Here is a 19,277-nt window from a genome sequence, read left to right as displayed (position 1 = left end):
GAGATAAGAAAACCTCCAACGAAGATGCAACAAGATAGAAAAGAAAGCATATCTATTGTTACTGTGACCGATTTTCATTGACAAGTCGTAAACAGCCCCTTATTGTTTTAAATGTTAAAACACTAGCTAAGTCAAAATAGCTCACGAATTATGTGGCTGTGAGTTTTCTATAGTATATTATAAGTACTAACTATTGAAATTACTGGGCACACGAGACTTAACACCATATGTCTGAAGGAGACGAGCGTAATTGTAGTGCCACTCAGGATTTTTGGATTTTTCAAGAAACCTGAGAGGCACTGCATTGTAATGGGCAGGGCGTATTAATTACCATCAGCTGAGCATCCTGCTCAGTTTGTCCCTGATTGCCATATAATATGTGAATGAATTGAAAGTCATGTTAAAATAAACACAGAATTATAATGTCAGCAGCTTTGATAAGCCCCACTATTTATTCGATGATTAGCACATATTTTATGTTTTTCGTATTATTCTAGAGGGAACGACGCTGACAAAGACCGTCTTCTCGCCTTGCTCATCTACTTGAAGCCTTTCATGGTATTAGCAGATGAGGAACTTTATAGCAGCGACGAGTGACTACCGACTCCACCACTACCAGGAACATCACAATTATAATAATCTAGGTGCGACCCGTGCAAAATGTTGCCTCCACCACAGCCAGGAACATCACAATTATAATGTACAAGGTGCGACTCGTGCAAAATGTTCGCACTCGACAATCGGTCACGTAATCTTGATGCGCGATCAAATGAAACATTATAATAAGTTTGTTGATTGCACATTGCATTGCAATGTTCATTTTGAATTCGTATTATTTGTCAATATCAAAATAAATTTCGGCAAACATTCAAAATGGTGTCTGAGTCATTTTATTTGACGAAGAACTGGAAGTTATGGCGTACCAATGACAAAACGCCTTACGACACAATAAAGGTTTAAGAGATAGGTAAGTCGTAAAATCGTAGATGATGTTCGAATCATGCCTTTAACATAAGTGGTCCGAAACTGCCGCTAACTGTTGTGTGTAACAGTCTAGAATAAACAACGAATAACAGATAACTACAAAAATGAACACTTGCGGCGACTAGAAGTTGCACTAGAAATATATATTATGCATACGAAAATACTGAGATTTTGAAAGGAATATTAACCTGCATGGTTTACTACTACTTCCATGATTAACTATTTAACCCACAGGTTTACTCAATAATACTTTTAATAGTATTTTAAAATCATTTCACAAAGAAGACATATATACCGATATATTTCTAAGAATTGGGTATTTTATACCGATAAAGCGCTACGTCAGATGGACACATGATCATTACAAAATCTTTAAAGCCCTTATTCTTTTTTATTTCTCAGAAAGACAAGAGTTTATCTGTAGTTGAAAATAAATAAATTTCTATTATTTCAACTCGCTGAAATGTCTGCTGAAGTAGAAATATTTTATAAATAGATTTCGACAAGTCAACGAATCACATGTGATCAACTGTATCGGCCGTCTGCTAAAATAATTTTTCTACCTATTAGAAGTTATTGCCGCGGGTTGAGACAGCAATTACAATATTTCCAAACAAGCAAACATTGGCTTTTAAACTCTAGACTTTGTAAATAGTGATAGTAAGAGTTTTTGAAAATACATCTGTATCCGATGTCTAGTTAGGCTACAATCGCACATTTCACGGTTATGCGAAAATATGTTCACTCAATTTGTTGTCTTCTAACAAATTGTAACGGTGAACGAGTTTTTGTTCTATTATTTATGGACTCCATTAAGGCTTGACACCTAACGTCCGTTATCGCGTTGAACACACAAAAGAGCGTCTGAGGCTTGGATTCTGTGTTATTAATAAATGCGAAGTTAAGTTATTCCAAATTTACAGAATACACGACAGGGAGAAAACTTAGGGGCTGTTCACAATGTCCAAGTAAAGTTACGAATAGGCTACTTTCTACCCCCCTTATTCGTAATAGTTTAACTAACTTAAAGCATTGCTAATTTTCGCTCTGTCTTCTTCTATTGACCTGTGTCAGAATGAGAAAAAACACTCCTTAGCGGCTGTTTAAAGTTAGCGGACCATTATGAATAAGGAGGTACTTATTTATCGAATAAAGCATTATTTTATTGTCATTAATTTATCTATCCTATGACAATCTGCTATTTTTTTGGATATTGTGAAACAGCCGCTTAGAGAAAGCGCTAAAGCCATCAATTTATCGCACGACGTCAAATCATATTTCCCTAAAATTATATTGCGATAACTGGTGGCCTAACATATTCTTAATATCTGTTAAAAAAATTAAGCCTTAATGAAGGCCCAGTAGTTATACTTATAGTAGTGTAAGCTCTGACTCGAATTTTAACTGTTGTCATTAGAATTGAATACGTAGAAATTGTGAGATTGATGAAAATGCGTTTCTAGTGTTTGTATAATTGTATTAATAGCAGTTTCATCAATTACTGTCATAATATTATCAGTTGTTATCCAAATTGTGACGCTTTGGAATCAAAGTACAACTCTAGTATTTCTTTAAAACTAATATCTTAAGAATATTTTACTATTTCCCTTACACACTCATACCTTCCTCCATACGTATCATACATATTAACAGAAAATTTTAACCAATCGAAATTGTATTAATTCTATTTTAATAAAGTATTTGAAATAAATATCCACTCCATATCTTTTTACTCACACAGTGTTCTATTACAGAACAGGACACAAGATTTAAATGTAACATTTTAATGCCAGCTAGTCTTTATAATTAATAAGAGAACGTATATTGTTACTATTTAAATTATTGTATGAGAATACTGTGAGATCAGTATGTTGTTTACATGCGGTGATTAATAAACGATAAATGATAATATTTACTGTAAAATAAATTTATAAGTAGTATGTTGCAATTTTTTTAGATTATTATTCAAATTTAAGCAAGGTATCACCTAGTTTCAATTTGAATTATAAGTGAAAATCAAATTAAAATATAATTTGATCTGTCATTTTAATTATAATATTATTTTAACAATGATCACAATATAAGTAAGGTACGATAATGATCCCTATTAATATACGCTGTGAAATTGTTATCCTCCTATTGCAGAGCACAGAGAATTCTGACATTTTTCAAACAATGATCTACGAGTTACCCTCAAATAGAGATGAAACGATACCACTCTTTCATCGATACTAGTATCGAAATAAAGTATCGATACCACATTCAATACTTTATTAAAGTATCGATACTAGTGAGTAATCAATACTCATTTAATTTTTAACAACATTACTAAATTCATAAGCGAGGCTTTGCCCGATATGCATAAGAGAGATGGAGTAAAAATGATACATTTATAATCAACGTTTTTTTATTTACTGCCAAATCATTTAATTTGACCAATAAATTCTTCATAATATTATGTAGTGCCTCAATTCATCTTGACGGATAGGAGCGCGGCCGCTAGCTGGTTAAGGGCTCGGGCCTGAGGCGGATGGCGGCATTGCGACACCAATCAATACGATACTTTCATTTGATACTAGTACTCAGTATCAGTATGAAAGTATCGATACCGAATGAGTACTCAGTAGTATCGATTCATCGCTACCCTCAAACATGGCGCGGGTGGCATCACGTTGTGAGCGCACATGGCCACAATATGCGCCACCTAGGCATAAACGTGAGGTCTCCGTAATCGGCGACTGGAGTGTGTCAATAACACTAGCGGCTTGCAATAATGGCGATTTTGAGGTTTTGTTGTTCATTTAGTTGCGAAAAAATAACAACTAGTTTTTTGAAGGAACAAATTTCTGTTTCTTAATGTGCACCAGTTTGATTTCAAAAGTCACTTCAAAGCTGCCATCATAGCGTGCCGCAAGTAGCGTAAAGAAAACGGGCGCGGTCAGAATTGAATTGTGTCATTAAAATACGACGAAACAGAAACTGCAGGTGACTAAGCAGAAAATTTGTACGTTGACAATGTCTCATGCGAGTAGAATCGGTACATAGGTAGATGTAGAAATTGTCAGTATCGAGATTTACTTTTTTATTCATAACTTCTTTTTTGACGGTCCTAAGATGGAGAACTACTATTTTTAAGTGATTATAACAAGATTATATATATAAGAAGCGTTCCGATTAAATCTCAAATTTAGATCACATTTCCATAGACATTATTAGAACAATGGCACCTTAATCCACTTTAATTACTCAATATATGCAAATAATACATTTCAACTGAAGTATTCGTAATTTTAAGGAAGTTTTAGTAGTATTTATTCGATTTGTTATCAAGTCCTCTGTGCCTGATAGTATTGTAGGTGCAACGTTACTTGTAGTCTGTTCGATTGATGTATAATAATGTATACTTACTTCCTCATTCAATATTATTTATGTATGTATAAATAAATAGATGTATCTGAAGATATTTGATATTTCATCAAACTATAATACTTGTGGTAATAATGTTGTTTTAAAACGTTGGTTTTGAGATATATCTTAAGCGTATTCTTGAGTTTTGATTTGTAAGAATTCTTTGCGTAGTACCGACTGTCTGGTTAGGCGAATGATTTGTAAGTGTTCAGTGTGTGCAATATATCAGGTATAAGTGCATGTACCTTATCTTTATATATACCGACGTAATCGGGTTGGGTGAATATTGAAATCGGTAACGGACAGTCGGCACCGGTTACCAGAACTTCGAATATATTTAGGCTTTTAAGTTGAACAAAAAAAATATCGCAACGAATGTTTATAAAGTTAGTGAAATACTGATGATTACAGCATACCGATATTTTTGCGGAAATATCAGACTAATTAAATATGATTTTATCCTTTGGTCATTCAGAGCAATTTATTTGGACCCTCAAGCATATCGTGATTATAAAGTATAAACACCTTTACCAATATGAAATTATAATGTGTGATAACTTACAAAGTTCAACACAATGTCTTATAATTTGTTACAATATTGTACTATTAATACGAAGCGTTCTTGCATTTTTAATTTAAAATAAAGCGCTGAAAAGAATTCTGTGAATTTTTCTGCGCAATTTCTTTACCAAAGTACCAATTGCGTCTGAATTGGTGTAAGTGTTTTAGCTGACATCAAAAAGAATCCAATTGGGAGTTAATTTTGAAAATAAAATGACATACAAAAGTTCCAAAGCCAATATGTTCTGCATGCAAATGCACGGCGTGTGTAAATGCATGCAAATACATCATTAGATTTGTTCTGAAGTCATTCAGTGTATAAAATAGCTCCTATTAACTATAAATTCAACATAAACAAACCGCTACAGTCCCGCAAACTTATCTGGCCCGCTGGCAGCGTCGCTGTTATCGCATTTAGTGTTGCTACTAAATATTTTTTGCAATACAGTGGGTAAAAATAATATGCACATATTAGAGGTGTTCAGGGTGTCACGGTTTTCACTACTTTCGCTTTCTTTCGCTATTTTTTGTTCACGCATCTGACAGAAAATAGCAAAAGTAGCGTTAATAGTGACTCTCTGAACACGCCTAATGTAACATAAATGTTACTTCACTAAAAAGTAAACAAATAGTGCCATTAAAAATCTTTATATTTTTATACAATAATTATGATCATTTACATAAAATGTATGCCGAGTGTTCTCTAATGGAGATATTCCAGGTATTCTTATATCACCGGAATTGTTTAATTGTATGAATTACATAAGTCATTTCATCATCATCAGAGTCACTACTTTCACTTTCACTATCACTACCTAAATTAATGATGAAAGCCTCGTCTAAGTATCCATCCCTTTTTCGATACTCGTTTTCAATTTTTTTTACATGATTGCAATGCTTTTGCCATTCCGTAACTGTTATTTTATCAAAAGCTTCTGCAATCAATGTAGGCATTTCAGAATTTGATCTACCAATATTCTGATCTGCTACATTTCTTTTCATAGAGCTCCAAATCATTTCGATTGCATTTAAATCGCAATGGTATGGTGGTAACCTTAACACGCTGTGTCCATTACTTTTCAATAATTCATCTATTTCGTAAATAGGTTTTAGTTTGTGCCTTTTGATTAATTCGTAGAGTTGCGGTTTTGTGAAATGTTGACTAAATTCAACATTGTTTTCTGACAGCCATTTTTGCATATCACCCTTTTTATAATTTGAATTAGGGCATTTGTTTATAGAAATACTAAAAAAAAAATATGCATTATCCATTATGATTAATGTTGGCCGATGTAGATTTTGTAGAAGTCTATCAGTCACCCATTTTTTGAAATTTGTACTATTCATTTCATCGTGATAATCACCGCTTTTTGTATTTGATTGAAAAACTAATAACGCATTCTCCACAAAGCCAGCTTGTCCTCCCGCATGAACAATTATTGATCTGTTTCCTTTCGAGACTGGATTAAGCACACCATCAACTTCATCACTTTGCCAACAGCGTCCAGCTGTATGAGACGAATGAATATAAGTCTCGTCCAAAAATATGACTGGTTTTTTTTTCACCGCATTCATTTTCATAAATTTTTTGTAGATAATTAGCTCTCCATGCTATGTATGTCATTACGTTCAATTAGTACTTTTCGATTAGATTTTGATTTCTTGTAAGGAAATCCAAGTTTAGTGAGTATTTTTCGGAGTGTTTCACGACTCCCGTTAAAATCAATGTCTTCTTGGAGCACATTTAACAACTTTGCTAATGTGGGAATTTCTATGCGCATGCTGTAGAATTCATAAATTTTTCTTCTAATGACACCGAGATCTAAATTGTCCACTTCAATTTTGCCTTTAGTCCTTTTCCTTTTTTTTCCTGGAGTGGAAATCTTTGTTCCAGTTTCATCTGCTTGCTCTTTTTCTTTTACAAGTTTTCTTACAAATCGCTCCCCGACACCTACAATAGGAATAACAAAAAGTAAATAAATAATATTTAAAAATATGTATTTTAATTTAAAGTGCGTGGTGGTATTTTTTTAGAAGCTGACAACACTAACCTGTGGCAGCAGCAACGCGTTCATACAACTTATCGAAGCATATAATTGGTGCCTGAAGGCGTTTTTCTTCCTTCATATAATTCTTAACTTGTAATATAACGTTCCTCGCATCACTTTTTAAAGCTTTCGGCATTTTTCACTTATTAAAACCACAAAAAGAAAAATAAACACACGTAACAAACAATCAATGGTGGGAATGTCATGGAATAACAGGCTGATTGACATTTCAAAATGGCGACGTTAGTTCTACTTTTGGCCACCGGGCCAGATAAGTTTGTGGCACTATACTGTGTTTTTTAAAATCTCAGATTGCTTTTAACTTTTGCGTATTAAATGATTGAAATATCAAAATCGAAAATAATCGTCTTCTCAAATATTTGTAATTATTTATACTCTATTTAATTAAACTAATTTATATCTTTTAGTTTCTTGTTAGCCGTTAAGAGATGATATTATGTTTATCCTTCCTTTATTTTATAATTATGTCTTGATAATATGATTATTCGTATTTTATTATAAATTATATACCTACTATTTTTTAATCATTCAATAAATAATTTGGTAGACATGTGCCTTGATTTAATAACCTATGACGATTACCTAGTTTAAGATATGATAAATAGTTTATAAAAGAAATGAAGCGATGCTGCTTCAAGAGTCGAATTATGATCATGTTTCTTTTATATTTGATACAAACACTACATTATCAAGAAAAAAAAATGTAGACCATGTACTTAAGTATGATGCTTGCTACATTATTAATTAGACTACTTAGGTTGCATTTTGTGCTCGACCGACGGTCAGCACTGACGTCGGTCATCAAGTGATCACTTAACATCAGGTGACCCGTACGTTCGTTTGTCCTCTTCAATAAAAATGTTTAGGTACCTAGCGAATTTGGTAGAATCTGTGATAATCAAATGTTGATACCAGGAACAAACATAATATTATTTGTTATGGCTCTACTCGGTTAAGTCGGGTTCATAAGTATTTTGTTTTGTGATGTATATTTTTCAAAATTCTAAAGCTAATTCAGAATTGTTTAAAAAGGATTATGTGGTTAAAGTTAAACGACTTTATTAATGATACCACAGATTGGGAATGGAGTGACCGACCTCTGGCAACATCTCGACGGTACCGCAATAAAGAAAAAACGGCCAAGAGCGAGTCGGACTCGCGCATTGAGGGTTCCGTAGCAGCAAGTAAAATAATATAAAAGTACTTGTAGCTCGTTGTAACTTTGATCGATGTTTTAATGATAGTGTGTTAAAAACAAACTACTTACTATCTCGTTCAAAAACAATTTTCGGTAGAAGTTTGCATGGTAATTAATGTACATCATATATATTTTTTAGTTTTATTATTCTGTTATTTTCAGGTCTAAATAATTCTACATACAACATACAATCCCCAAAATTTATTGTTTACTTTTTCTATTTATATATTTACATGTTTTTTTCTATGTTTCTAAAACACAAATAAAATTTGAATAACAAAATTTTATGAACAATGCGGGGCTCGAACCCACGCCCTCTGGCGTTCCGACTGAGCAGGTTATATATAGGAACTAAAGTAGATCCTGTAGATGAAGCCACAACCTGACAGTTGAACAAAGTATACAAATTTTATGACGATACGTCACTCGAACGGTTAGCTCAGTTGGGAGAGCTAGACTAGCTAACGCTCACATTAAACACACGCACACGTCAAAACTACCAGCTATTCAAAATAGAGTGCCTCAGTCCTGAAAAGAACGGGCGCAAGAAACTCAGCGGGCTTTTTTTATCAAACCGTGTGGTGTCCTGGGACACCGGATAGGAACGAAGTTTCTTATTATAAATATATTAATTTTACTGAATTACTAAAATAGGGCAGTTTCCACTGAATTCCACTGTCTAAAATAAAAAAATGTGTGTGAATACATATGTATGCACGCAAGAAGAACTTCTTTGGCGTAACAAAACAAATCCTTAAAATTATTTATTCTACGTTTGTAGAAAGAACAAAAATTATTATATAAATTATTGAATATTAACGAATACGGCTGTATAGGCTTGAACTCTTTGCCTGTCCTAATAATGGACAAAGAAGTCAGAAAAATTAATTAATGTCGCAAACGTCAGAAGTCGTCAGCAGTCGTCGTGCGCGCGCATAGTAATTGTCAAATAAATTTATCTTCAATGATATCAATAAGGTATACATAATGTACATGTTTTCCTTTAATGTCAATGTAATTTTGCAGTTATAAACCTCTTTAGATTTAAATATTCGTTTACTGTATTTTAGTTTGGTTTGGCCTTGTTACCAATGCTCTAAATAAATAAAATAATCTAAATGTTATTTGTCAGAAATTTGTCAAATGTCAATAATTGTTACTTGTTAATTAATATTTATAAATAATTATAATCTTACGTTCCGGACGTTTTTTTCCGGTTATGATACCCCTCCGCATCGTCACACACAATGAACAAAAATATGGATTACAATGTAATATAGCACAATAATCATTTGTTATTAAAGAGCCTGAGGGTGTTCGATTCATTCCCAGTCTGTGGTATCATTAAGAACATCGTTTATGTTATAATAACATATCCCACACAAACGTTTGTTATCAATTCTTTCAAATTTCATAATGCATTTATTTTGTACACTTTCTGGGTTCATAATGTAAAAGCATATACATCGCTACTAACTCGACTTAACCGAGTAGTAGGCATAACAAGTTTATGTTTGTTCCTCGTGTTAATTATGAGTGTGACAGTTTTTAGTAAATTCCTCAATGTGTTTATGAACATCTAGGACATTATTGTCGCGTAGCAACGCTTCGACGTATATGACGAGAGTTGTCAATCGTCATATCGTGCAGCAACGTACATGACGAGAGTTGTCAAACTTCAAGTCACTGATAATTTCAACAGCTCCGTCAGCAATACTCGTAGCTCTAGCGTAAAAGTGTTTACTTTAGACGCTGTAGACCCGGGTTAGATACACCTACCAGTGTACGGAATTTTTTGGGTTTTGTAAAGTGAATGGAAATTTCTAGTAAGTTCAGGATCAAATCGAACAGCAAAAAAGGGATGGAAAATGTGTAAGCAGGATAAAAATAGTTAAAAGAATTTTCTAGTACAATTTAAATTTAAAGATGGAATGGGAGAATCTTTTTGAAATTAGAACAGATCCGGGGTATATAAGCCGTACTAAAGGTGGCCTACGGCAGTTCTAGTTCTGACTCGAAAGTGTAAAGAAGAAGAAAAGAAGAAGTAGTGAAAAGTGTTCCAAGAAGAGGAAGATAGAAGAGAGTGTTCGGTGCGGTGTGACGCGTTGAAGGTACCGCCACCTACAAGAGGAACAGCGGCAGACCGGCAAGTGCAAGTTCAGAAAAAAGTGAACGCAAATAAAGATCGTTCCTATAAGCGGAGTATTATTTCCAATCCCTGACACACTCTCGTGTCATTATCAAGAATATATCGAAGAAGCAACAGTCAAAATGTTTATTTCTTAAAAATTTTCTCTTAATCATTTTTATAATAATAACGATTAAATAACATTCTATACACATATAAGGACACATCATTTGCAGCAAGAATCTGATCTAGAAGCCTATCCGACTGCAGCGGGAGTCAGACTAGGCGATGAAGATTTCTTTATGCTTCTGGACTGGAACGGACTGGGCATCACCATCAACGGCGAACATATCACTCACATTCGATTCGCAGACGATATCGTAATCATGGCAGAGACTGTGGAAGACTTAAGCCATATGCTCGATGGCCTCAATACAGCTTCCCAAGGAGTAGGTCTCAAAATGAGCATGGACAAGACGAAGATCATGTCAAATGTCCATGTCGCACCTACTCCCATAACAATTGGGAACTGTACTCTCGAAATTATCTACGAGTAACGTCTATCTCGGACAAACTATCCAGTAAGACACGTTCAATTTGGCGAAAGAGGTCACTCGTCGAATCCAACTCGGATGGGCAGCGTTCGGGAAGCTCAGTAAAATATTCTCGTCCCAAATACCCGTGTCTGAAGACGAAGGTTTTCAAGTTACGACTTACGGTGCGCAGATGTGGTCCCTAAAGATGGGCCTGATGAGAAAGCTCATGGTCGCTCAGAGGGCTATTGCCGAAGTTTCCCTGCGAGATCGTATCAGAAATGAGGAGATTCGTAGGAGAACCAAAGTAACTGACAAGACAAAGCACCCGATAGCACATAGTTCGACGGACAGATGGCCGTTGGGGCAGTAAAGTCCTCGAATGGCGACCACGTACCGGAAGATGCAGTGTTGGTAGGCCCCCCACAAGATGGACCGACGATCAGGTCAACATCGCCGAAATACGTTGGACGAGGGCAGCGCAGGACCAACCGTCGTAAAATCTTTAAGGGAGGCCTTTGTCTAGCAGAGGACGTCTTCCGGCTGATGATGATGATGAGTCTAGGGCTTGCCTCGGTATATGATTGGTATCCCTCCAGTCTTGCCCATTTGCGACGTTTTATCTGTTGGTCGATTGGGACTTCATGACAGCGTTGCCAAAGATGATCGCTGGCAATTTTGTCGCAGGATATTGCCGAAGGCATCGGTTAATAAACACCTGAAGTTCATTAGAGATAGACTTGGTGAACTTTCACGATTCACACCGATACAGCAATACGGTCTTTACGTTTGACAGGAATATCTTGAGCTTATTATTGTATACATTGCAAAACTTGCAAATTTAAGTAGTAGAATAAATAGCTCTATTATTTTATATGTTATTTATATAAAGTCATTGGTCCTACTTCAAATTATTGTCAACGGGAGTCTGCGAGTGTTACTTAAAGCGACAGAGGCCTGCATAATCGCGCATGCGCCGCGTTTGCAATCCGCTCGATAGTCATTTCACGTTTTGAAATCTGTATTGTAACGTAATAAGGTGTATTTTGGCGCCGACCGTGTGCAGACTGATGGCGACTCGCCGAGAGGCGCCGCAACCTCGAAACTGAACTAATCCGAATTCAGAATAAAATTGATCGTCATGGAGAACAGTGTGCCGCCTCGGGAACAGAACGGAAGATACCTGAATCCTTTGAAAAAGGCAGTAGAGGTGTTTAACAGCTACCGCAGTGAAGACTCCCATGATAGTTCGGTGAGTTACACTTTCAAAGATACATTTTTAAATAAGAATTCAGGAGTCGGTGGGAGATAATGAAGAAATTTATAAACCAATTTGATTCGCAATTATTGTTCTAGAAAGTTCAGAATACTGTTTGTTATTGCCAAATCTAAGTACATTATTATGCATAACTTTTGGCCTCAGTTTCTTTGTTCAATTTGTTTTAAATGATGGTATGTGATTACAGCAGCCCAAACTCTTGTAACACCAGAGGAGGCACATGAGCGTTGCCGCCGACCTTATAAAGCGTCGAATAAATGAACATATGAATTCGAACACCGGAACCACTTTACTACGTGGCGGGCGAGGATCGAACCGAGGGCTGAGAGTCAACGATTCAACCTGTTGCGCCGCCGACATTTCTTTTATTAAGATACTAGCCGTTCCCGCCCGCTTCGCTGGGTGAATTTTAAAAAGAAGCAACGTTGGAATTCGAAAAATAAGTAGCCATAAACCATCTAGGATAAATTTCGCATCGAATGATGGTAGTTGCATGTCCATACGATCAGTGGTTAAGGCTTGAAAGAGCCTCAAACATGAACCATGAGCCTCATTTATGAACTCTCGCGCTCTTCCACTTAGCCAACCGTTCGAGTGACGTAACGTTCATAAACTTTGATATGTCTTTGTTCAACTCTCACGCTCGCACGGAATGCGAGAGGTCGCGGGTTCGAGCGCGCATCGTTCATTTGTTTTTAAATTTAATTTGTACACTTTTAAGTTACTCAATTGATGTATTTAATAGATTCCGGAGTCAATGGCATCAGGAGGTGCTAGGTCTGGGGCTCCTTCAGTGGAAGTATGCAGAAGGCGTACGATCATTGTTAAGAAAAGGAGCGGCCACTATGGGTTCACGTTTCAAAGCTACGGAAAACACTACGAGAGGGTACAAATCATAATATCATTTTATTCAAAAAAAAATATATATATATTTTATTTGACACATGATAAATTGATAGGAATTAACAGTATGTCGTAGTAACTTTAAAGTCAACCCTTAAGTTTAAAAGTTTTTGTTGAAGTTGTATAACTTCAACAAAAACTTTTTAACTTAACTTCTTTAGGCGCGTTATGAAAAAATTATGAGAGTGAAAATTTTAAGATGCGCGCGCATCACTGTAACACAAAAGTAACAGGTTGAAGTTGGTTATTAAAATATGTCTTTTAATCATTAACAATTAACAATTATTGACATTTGACACACATTTCTGACAAATTACATTGATTTTTTGTTTTTCTTTATTTAGAGCATTGGTAACAAGACCAAACCAAACCCATATACAATAAAAGAATATTAAAATCATATTTAAATGTTTTTCTGCAAAATTACATTGACATTAAAGAAAAATATAGTGACGTTTGGACCTTTTTGATGATATTGAAGATAAACTTCATTGCTAATACGTTGCGCGCGCACAACATCATCTAAAAATAAAAGTTTTCAGAAATTTTCTGACGTTTGTGACATTAATTCATCGCGGACAAACAACGTGACACAATTTTTTTTTTTGATGAAAATAAGGGACGAGACGAGCAGCACGTTCAGCTAATGGCAATTGACACGCCCTACCCATTACAATGTATTGCCGCTTAGGATTCTTGAAAAACCCAAAAATTCTGTGCGGCACTAAAATTGCGCTCGTCACTTTGAGACATAAGATATTAAGTCTCATTTGCCCAGTAATTTCACTAGCTACTACTTCCCGGCAGAAATAGGCGTCGTGGTGGTACCCATAATCTAGCCGGCTTCCTGTGCAATGGAGCCTCCCACTGGTAATGTGGACTGACCATATATATATATTTAATGTTCTCTGTCAATATGGGGTTAAATATAGTAAATTATATTTCATTTTGGCACAGGGACAAGATTTGAACATCGTAACATACGTGGACCACGTTGACTTCGGCGGCACCGCGGCCGCAGCTGGCTTGAAGAAAGGTGATGTGATCATCGCCTTGAACGGGTATGACATCGAAGGAGCTGACCATGAGACGATAGTAGAAGCGATCCTAGCATCAGACGCATATATCCATGTTGTGGTCACCTCCGACAACTGCGTCATTAGTGTAGACCTGTACCACAATTATGTGTATGTAAACCAGCGTTCGAATAGCGCAGTGGAGGCAGCACTGAAGTTCAAACGACGGGAGCGTCAGATTCTTGATTCCATCTGGAGGAACCACAGCAATCCGGCGCTGAGTCGTCCCTTCAGATATTATTTCTAATTTTATATTGTCTTCATTAAACAGAAATAATACATTCATCTGTTCCACAAAACGCTATTACATCTTTCTTACTTCAAATTTAATGTTATTTTATTTCGAGATAGATAACTGCATAGTTTCTTTTAATTTCTTGAACTTTTGACGGATCTCGACCCGAAAGATATTAAAAAAAAATAACAACCTGTATTTTCGGTCAGTGGGATTTCTAACAAAAAGTTTGAGTAGGGGGTAAGTTTTCTTTCGTGTAAAAAGAATAATAAAGAAAATTTGGTATTTATTTTAATTTTTAGTAATATATATCTTTCCAAATTTTGATCCTTATCAGCAACAGAGCCCATTGGTTCAATACAATACAACATTCTTATAAATCGAAGGCATAACTCCTTTCACAACTTTTCTCACAACTGTCTCGTAGTTTCCGACTTGGCCATCACCGCCCTTCTCAAAACACCATGAATGAGGGTGGCGGTGATCGCTTACCATCAGGTGACCCTACGCTCGTTTGTCCTGCCATTCCATAAAGCATTAATTATTGTGAAGTGACATAACACTATTCAATCTAAATTAAAAAAGTGTAAAACATTAATCATTGTGTTTCGTGCTCGCATTTGACCGTATTGTCGGTCACAACTACTAATGAAAATGCCAACGAGAGTAAGTTCCTTAACATTAGAAGTAAGATCGGTTACGTGAGCGAACAAACACAGCGGCAAATGACGAATGGTGAGCGTTATTCGAAGCGCCACAAACCAGCGTGAGGCTACTCGTGGAGGTGCTCACAAACTCGTCAGATATCGAGGATAGATTATCACTGGTTAAATTTTAACCGGGATTTGCAGACACCGAGGCCCGGTGCTGGGTCTGGCAACGGCAGATACTGCTTTTTTTTGGAATAGGAGGACAAACGAGTGTATGGGTCACCAGGTGTTAAGTGATCACCGCCGCCCACATTCTTTTGCAACACCAGAGGAATCACAAGTGCGTTGCCGGCACGCCGGGATTCTCCGGCTCTGTAGAGCCGGTACCCTCCTGGGGTTTTGGGACCGCTCTCATATTTTGTTTGGGGGGGGGGGGGGATTAAAGGATTGCCTCCGGTCCTCGATACTAACCTATGCGAAACATAGCGGCACTAGGCCGCTACTTCACGCCGGTATTCTATGCGAGTGTTGTATTTGGTACTGCTTATTGAATTACAGTTTAAAGAGAATTTAGCCACTATGTTCAATACAGTCCATCATATGACAAGCAACAAACAATTTTGCCATCTGAGCGCGCCAACATGACCGTTGCTACGCGACAAGGGTCTCTTCGCATCGGATGCTCAAAGAAAAGTTGCGAGTAGCAGCACATACTCCACGGCCGCACAAAGAGTTGTGAAGCCAGTAGACGTGTGTGATATGAAATCTGTCAACGAGATTAATATAAACAAATTGAAGATAAGAAAATTTAATCTAGCGAGATGGTTAGTAAGATTATTTAGTGTAAATAAGTTGGTATTGGTAAACAGTCTGACTGCAATTCTCTGAAAGCTTTTGATTTTGACATGGTAGGAGAATGTTCCACGTTAACCTTTTTTTAGCCGACTTCAAAAAAGGAGGAGGTTCTCAATACGTCGGCATGTTTTTTATGTTTGTTACCTCAGAACTTTTGGCTGGGTGAACGAAATTTGATATTTCTTTTTTTATTTGAAAGCTGGTGCTCCCCGTGTTGTCCCATTATACAACTTGACCAGATCTGACAATTACTTCCATGAGAAAACACTAAGAATAAACTTTAAAAAACGGTGCGCGAAATATTTAAGAATAACTCAATATCGCACCAACCGATTTCGATGATGATGATGATTTTTTATTGGAAAGAATATACTTCACAGGTAGTTTGGTTAGGGTCTGATTATGGGATCCATGACAAAGTAACAAAACTCTTCAATTCTTAGGAGGAAATTAACGATACTCTGTTGATTATATAAGATATTTGAGCCACCTATTGTAACGTCGTTACGGTCAAGTAGTTATTGTACTCAAATATGATGATCAATGGAACTCCCTAACGACTTACAGTAAGGGCAAAGGGGGCGCTCTGTGGCATAATTTCTTACTGTCTGTAATCAAATTTCAATGCGCTTACGTACATTGCTGCATTCCAAAATTAAGTCGATCTACACATATGTAGATAAATTATTAGTTAGTGTATATCAGATTCACTAAAACTAAAAATAAAAAAAAAAAACAAAAAACAACCGACTTCAAAAACACTATAACAAAACAAGAGATAGGTATAATATGCACTAAAAAGTAAAAATAATTGCGTGATTTTAAATCTAATTCTATTTACGATTATTGTGATTTTTGGAGTCTGGATAGTACTTACCACTTACTACTGACAAAGCCATGTTCGGAATCGGATAAAGCCTATGATTAGAAGCCCTGCAGTTTGTTGCATCGGTCTTGTCGCCTGCTCTATGAATGGGAGTGATTTTAGCAATTTTCCATAGCTCTGGAAAAACCCCATCACTTAGTGATTTGTTTATAATAATTGTCAACGCTAGTTTCAGAGCCATATCTTGATAAATATTGGTGGTATCATATCTGGTCCATTACCTTTGATAATGTCAACTTTGTTGATTTGTGAGTAACTGGAACTTGGAAAATCTGAATTATACGCTATGGTCGAATAGAGCCTATAATAAGTAGACTTTTTATAAGATATCCTAGCACGTTGAGGTGGCTAAGCATTTGTTAAGCTTTGTAAGAATCGAAGCGGGCACTAAAGTCCGAGGAGGCCACTGAAAGGAGAGACTCCCATCAAAAGGTAAGGTGGCTATTGAAAGATAAGGTGGCCACTGAAAGGCGAGGTTCTAATTAAAAACGGAGGTGGCAAATGAAAGGCGAGATAACCCTTGAAAAGTTAAATCAGAAGAATAGTGGACGAGGCGAGATGGTGATTTAGGTATTGGTAATAATCTGAAATGTGTAACGCGATAAACGTACTGATCAGAGTAGGGCACGTACCTCGAGCGACGTTGAGGCGCCATCTTTAATTGTCAGGGGTCCGGGTCACATATTATCTTTTGGAAATTGATAGCAATGGATCGAGTTCGATCATTATTGAGAGTATATTACTTAGTTGAATAATAGTAAGATCGGTGTCTCGAACTCGTTGCTTGGTCTTAACTATTGAGTTTTCTGTAGGAATTATTGTGAAGTGATACAATATTGCAACACATTGATCATTGTTTTGTGCTCACATTTAACCCTAATGTCACCCACAACTATTAATAACATTGCCAACGAGAATAATGGTTCTCCAACATGTATATGATATATATGACATTACATTTTAAGATAAGCAGAGTTCCTGATTACAGGGTCATCCAGCCATCATAAGTCCGTTTTTAAACATGACGCATTTGCCAATACATCTCGGCCTGCCCCAAGTTCTAAATTAAATTAGAATGTGTATTTACATATAATTACTATGCAATACTCGCTAAATGCATGGGTGGGACAAGTTGATCATGCTATTAATAATAAAACTCGTATTTGTATTGAATATAAACGTATCTTTTGTTTTAGTAATTTTTAAGTAGTAACTCATCTGTTACCCACTCACTGAAATTGATTGCAAGACCAACTTAGAAGTTAACATAGAATTATTTAAATTATAAAACTTATTAAATAATAAATTATGTATGTCATTAGGTTTAAAAGTTTTTTAAATTATCGTTTTTATATCATAAATAAATTAATGCGTAACGGAACTTTGACATTGGAGTTGTTTACACAGGCATGTTTTTATAGTTACTACCTAGTCATTCTAGATCTAGAATGATCCTTATCGGTATGTAACGGGCCGTGCATCATACATTGAGCTATCCAGTAAACGAGCGATAAAGTGAACAGTCTGGCGATACTCGTGTATCATTGTTAATCAGTATTAGTATTGTTTGTAGGTACATAGTAAAGAGTATATTACCTACTATTGCGACGTGAAATACTTATTTGCGAAGTTATACTTTTGTTTTCCGAACCCTGTAGTCCCGACAGAAGCCGAATGCCTATTATACTGCAAACTCAAGAAGGACTGCGAACGCGACGACAGGCGACTGCTCCAGCACCTATAACTGCTGTACCAACATCCGGACCTACTGGTACCATTAAGACTTAAGGCAGTTTCGATAATATTGACACCTTGCTCACTACTATGCAGGCTATGTAGGAAAGGTATCAGTACTCCCAAAGCCAAATAACAGTACAATTGCAGAGAAGCCAGCTTGATATGCCCACATAAATATATCACACTAGAATGGGGGATTGTAATCATTGATGCGAAAGTCAAAGGACTATTGGATGTTATGAAGGAAGAGTTCGAAAATCTAATGATGCAGTTACTAAATTATACATCAACCCTTAATACCCACGAGCGTTCGGCGCCTATGAGAGGAAGTTCGACGCCCAAGAGAGGAACCTAGAATGTTTTCTAAGAATGGGGAGAAAGCTCTAGAAAACTATCATTATGGGCTCTGCCATTACATCAGTAACTGTTGGAATTCCAAAACTCAAGGTTTCAAAGCTTCGACGCTACTACATTATGGAAGGCGTTCAAGCAACACTAGTAAAAGGAATGCATGGGAGGAAGAGCACAGTCTCATGGCGCTAACTCTTGGTTTTTGAGGAGATGCCGTATCCATCTTAGAGAACGTACCAAAAAATAACCAGACCTTGGAATCAATCTTCGAGGCTCTGAAGGTTCGTTACGTAGAAAGCACCTGGAGCAAGTGAACAGGGCTTGAGCCCTTATATGTCTATAAGACCGGATGCAAAATCCGCTGCTGTAGGTTACAGTAAACTTCCGTTCCGTTTCTGAATATGATAATTGTTTAAGATAGGCA

At 36.3% G+C, this 19,277-nt stretch overlaps 1 protein-coding gene and 1 long non-coding RNA gene across 3 annotated transcripts in view; both read left to right on the top strand.

Moving 5' to 3' along the window:
- LOC126978802 (neuralized-like protein 4) overlaps positions 1 to 2,701 on the top strand; it is a 60,777-nt gene extending 58,076 nt beyond the window's left edge. For both annotated transcript variants that reach the window (XM_050827879.1, XM_050827881.1), the window contains one exon: positions 498 to 2,701. In XM_050827879.1, the coding sequence (XP_050683836.1) occupies positions 498 to 597 (100 nt within the window). In that variant the 3' untranslated portion in view covers positions 598 to 2,701. The remainder of the gene's footprint in view (positions 1 to 497) is intronic.
- A 6,482-nt stretch (positions 2,702 to 9,183) lies between these two features.
- LOC126978814 (uncharacterized) lies at positions 9,184 to 14,464 on the top strand. The gene is made up of 4 exons (XR_007732708.1): positions 9,184 to 9,198; positions 11,948 to 12,133; positions 12,906 to 13,046; positions 14,021 to 14,464. It is a non-coding gene; the product is annotated as an uncharacterized LOC126978814 (long non-coding RNA).
- Positions 14,465 to 19,277: the final 4,813 nt, after the last annotated feature.

Source organism: Leptidea sinapis, chromosome Z (assembly GCF_905404315.1).
Source record: "Leptidea sinapis chromosome Z, ilLepSina1.1, whole genome shotgun sequence".
In the NCBI taxonomy this organism is placed as follows: domain Eukaryota; kingdom Metazoa; phylum Arthropoda; class Insecta; order Lepidoptera; family Pieridae; genus Leptidea; species Leptidea sinapis.
This window is presented reverse-complemented; position numbering and strand designations above follow the sequence as displayed.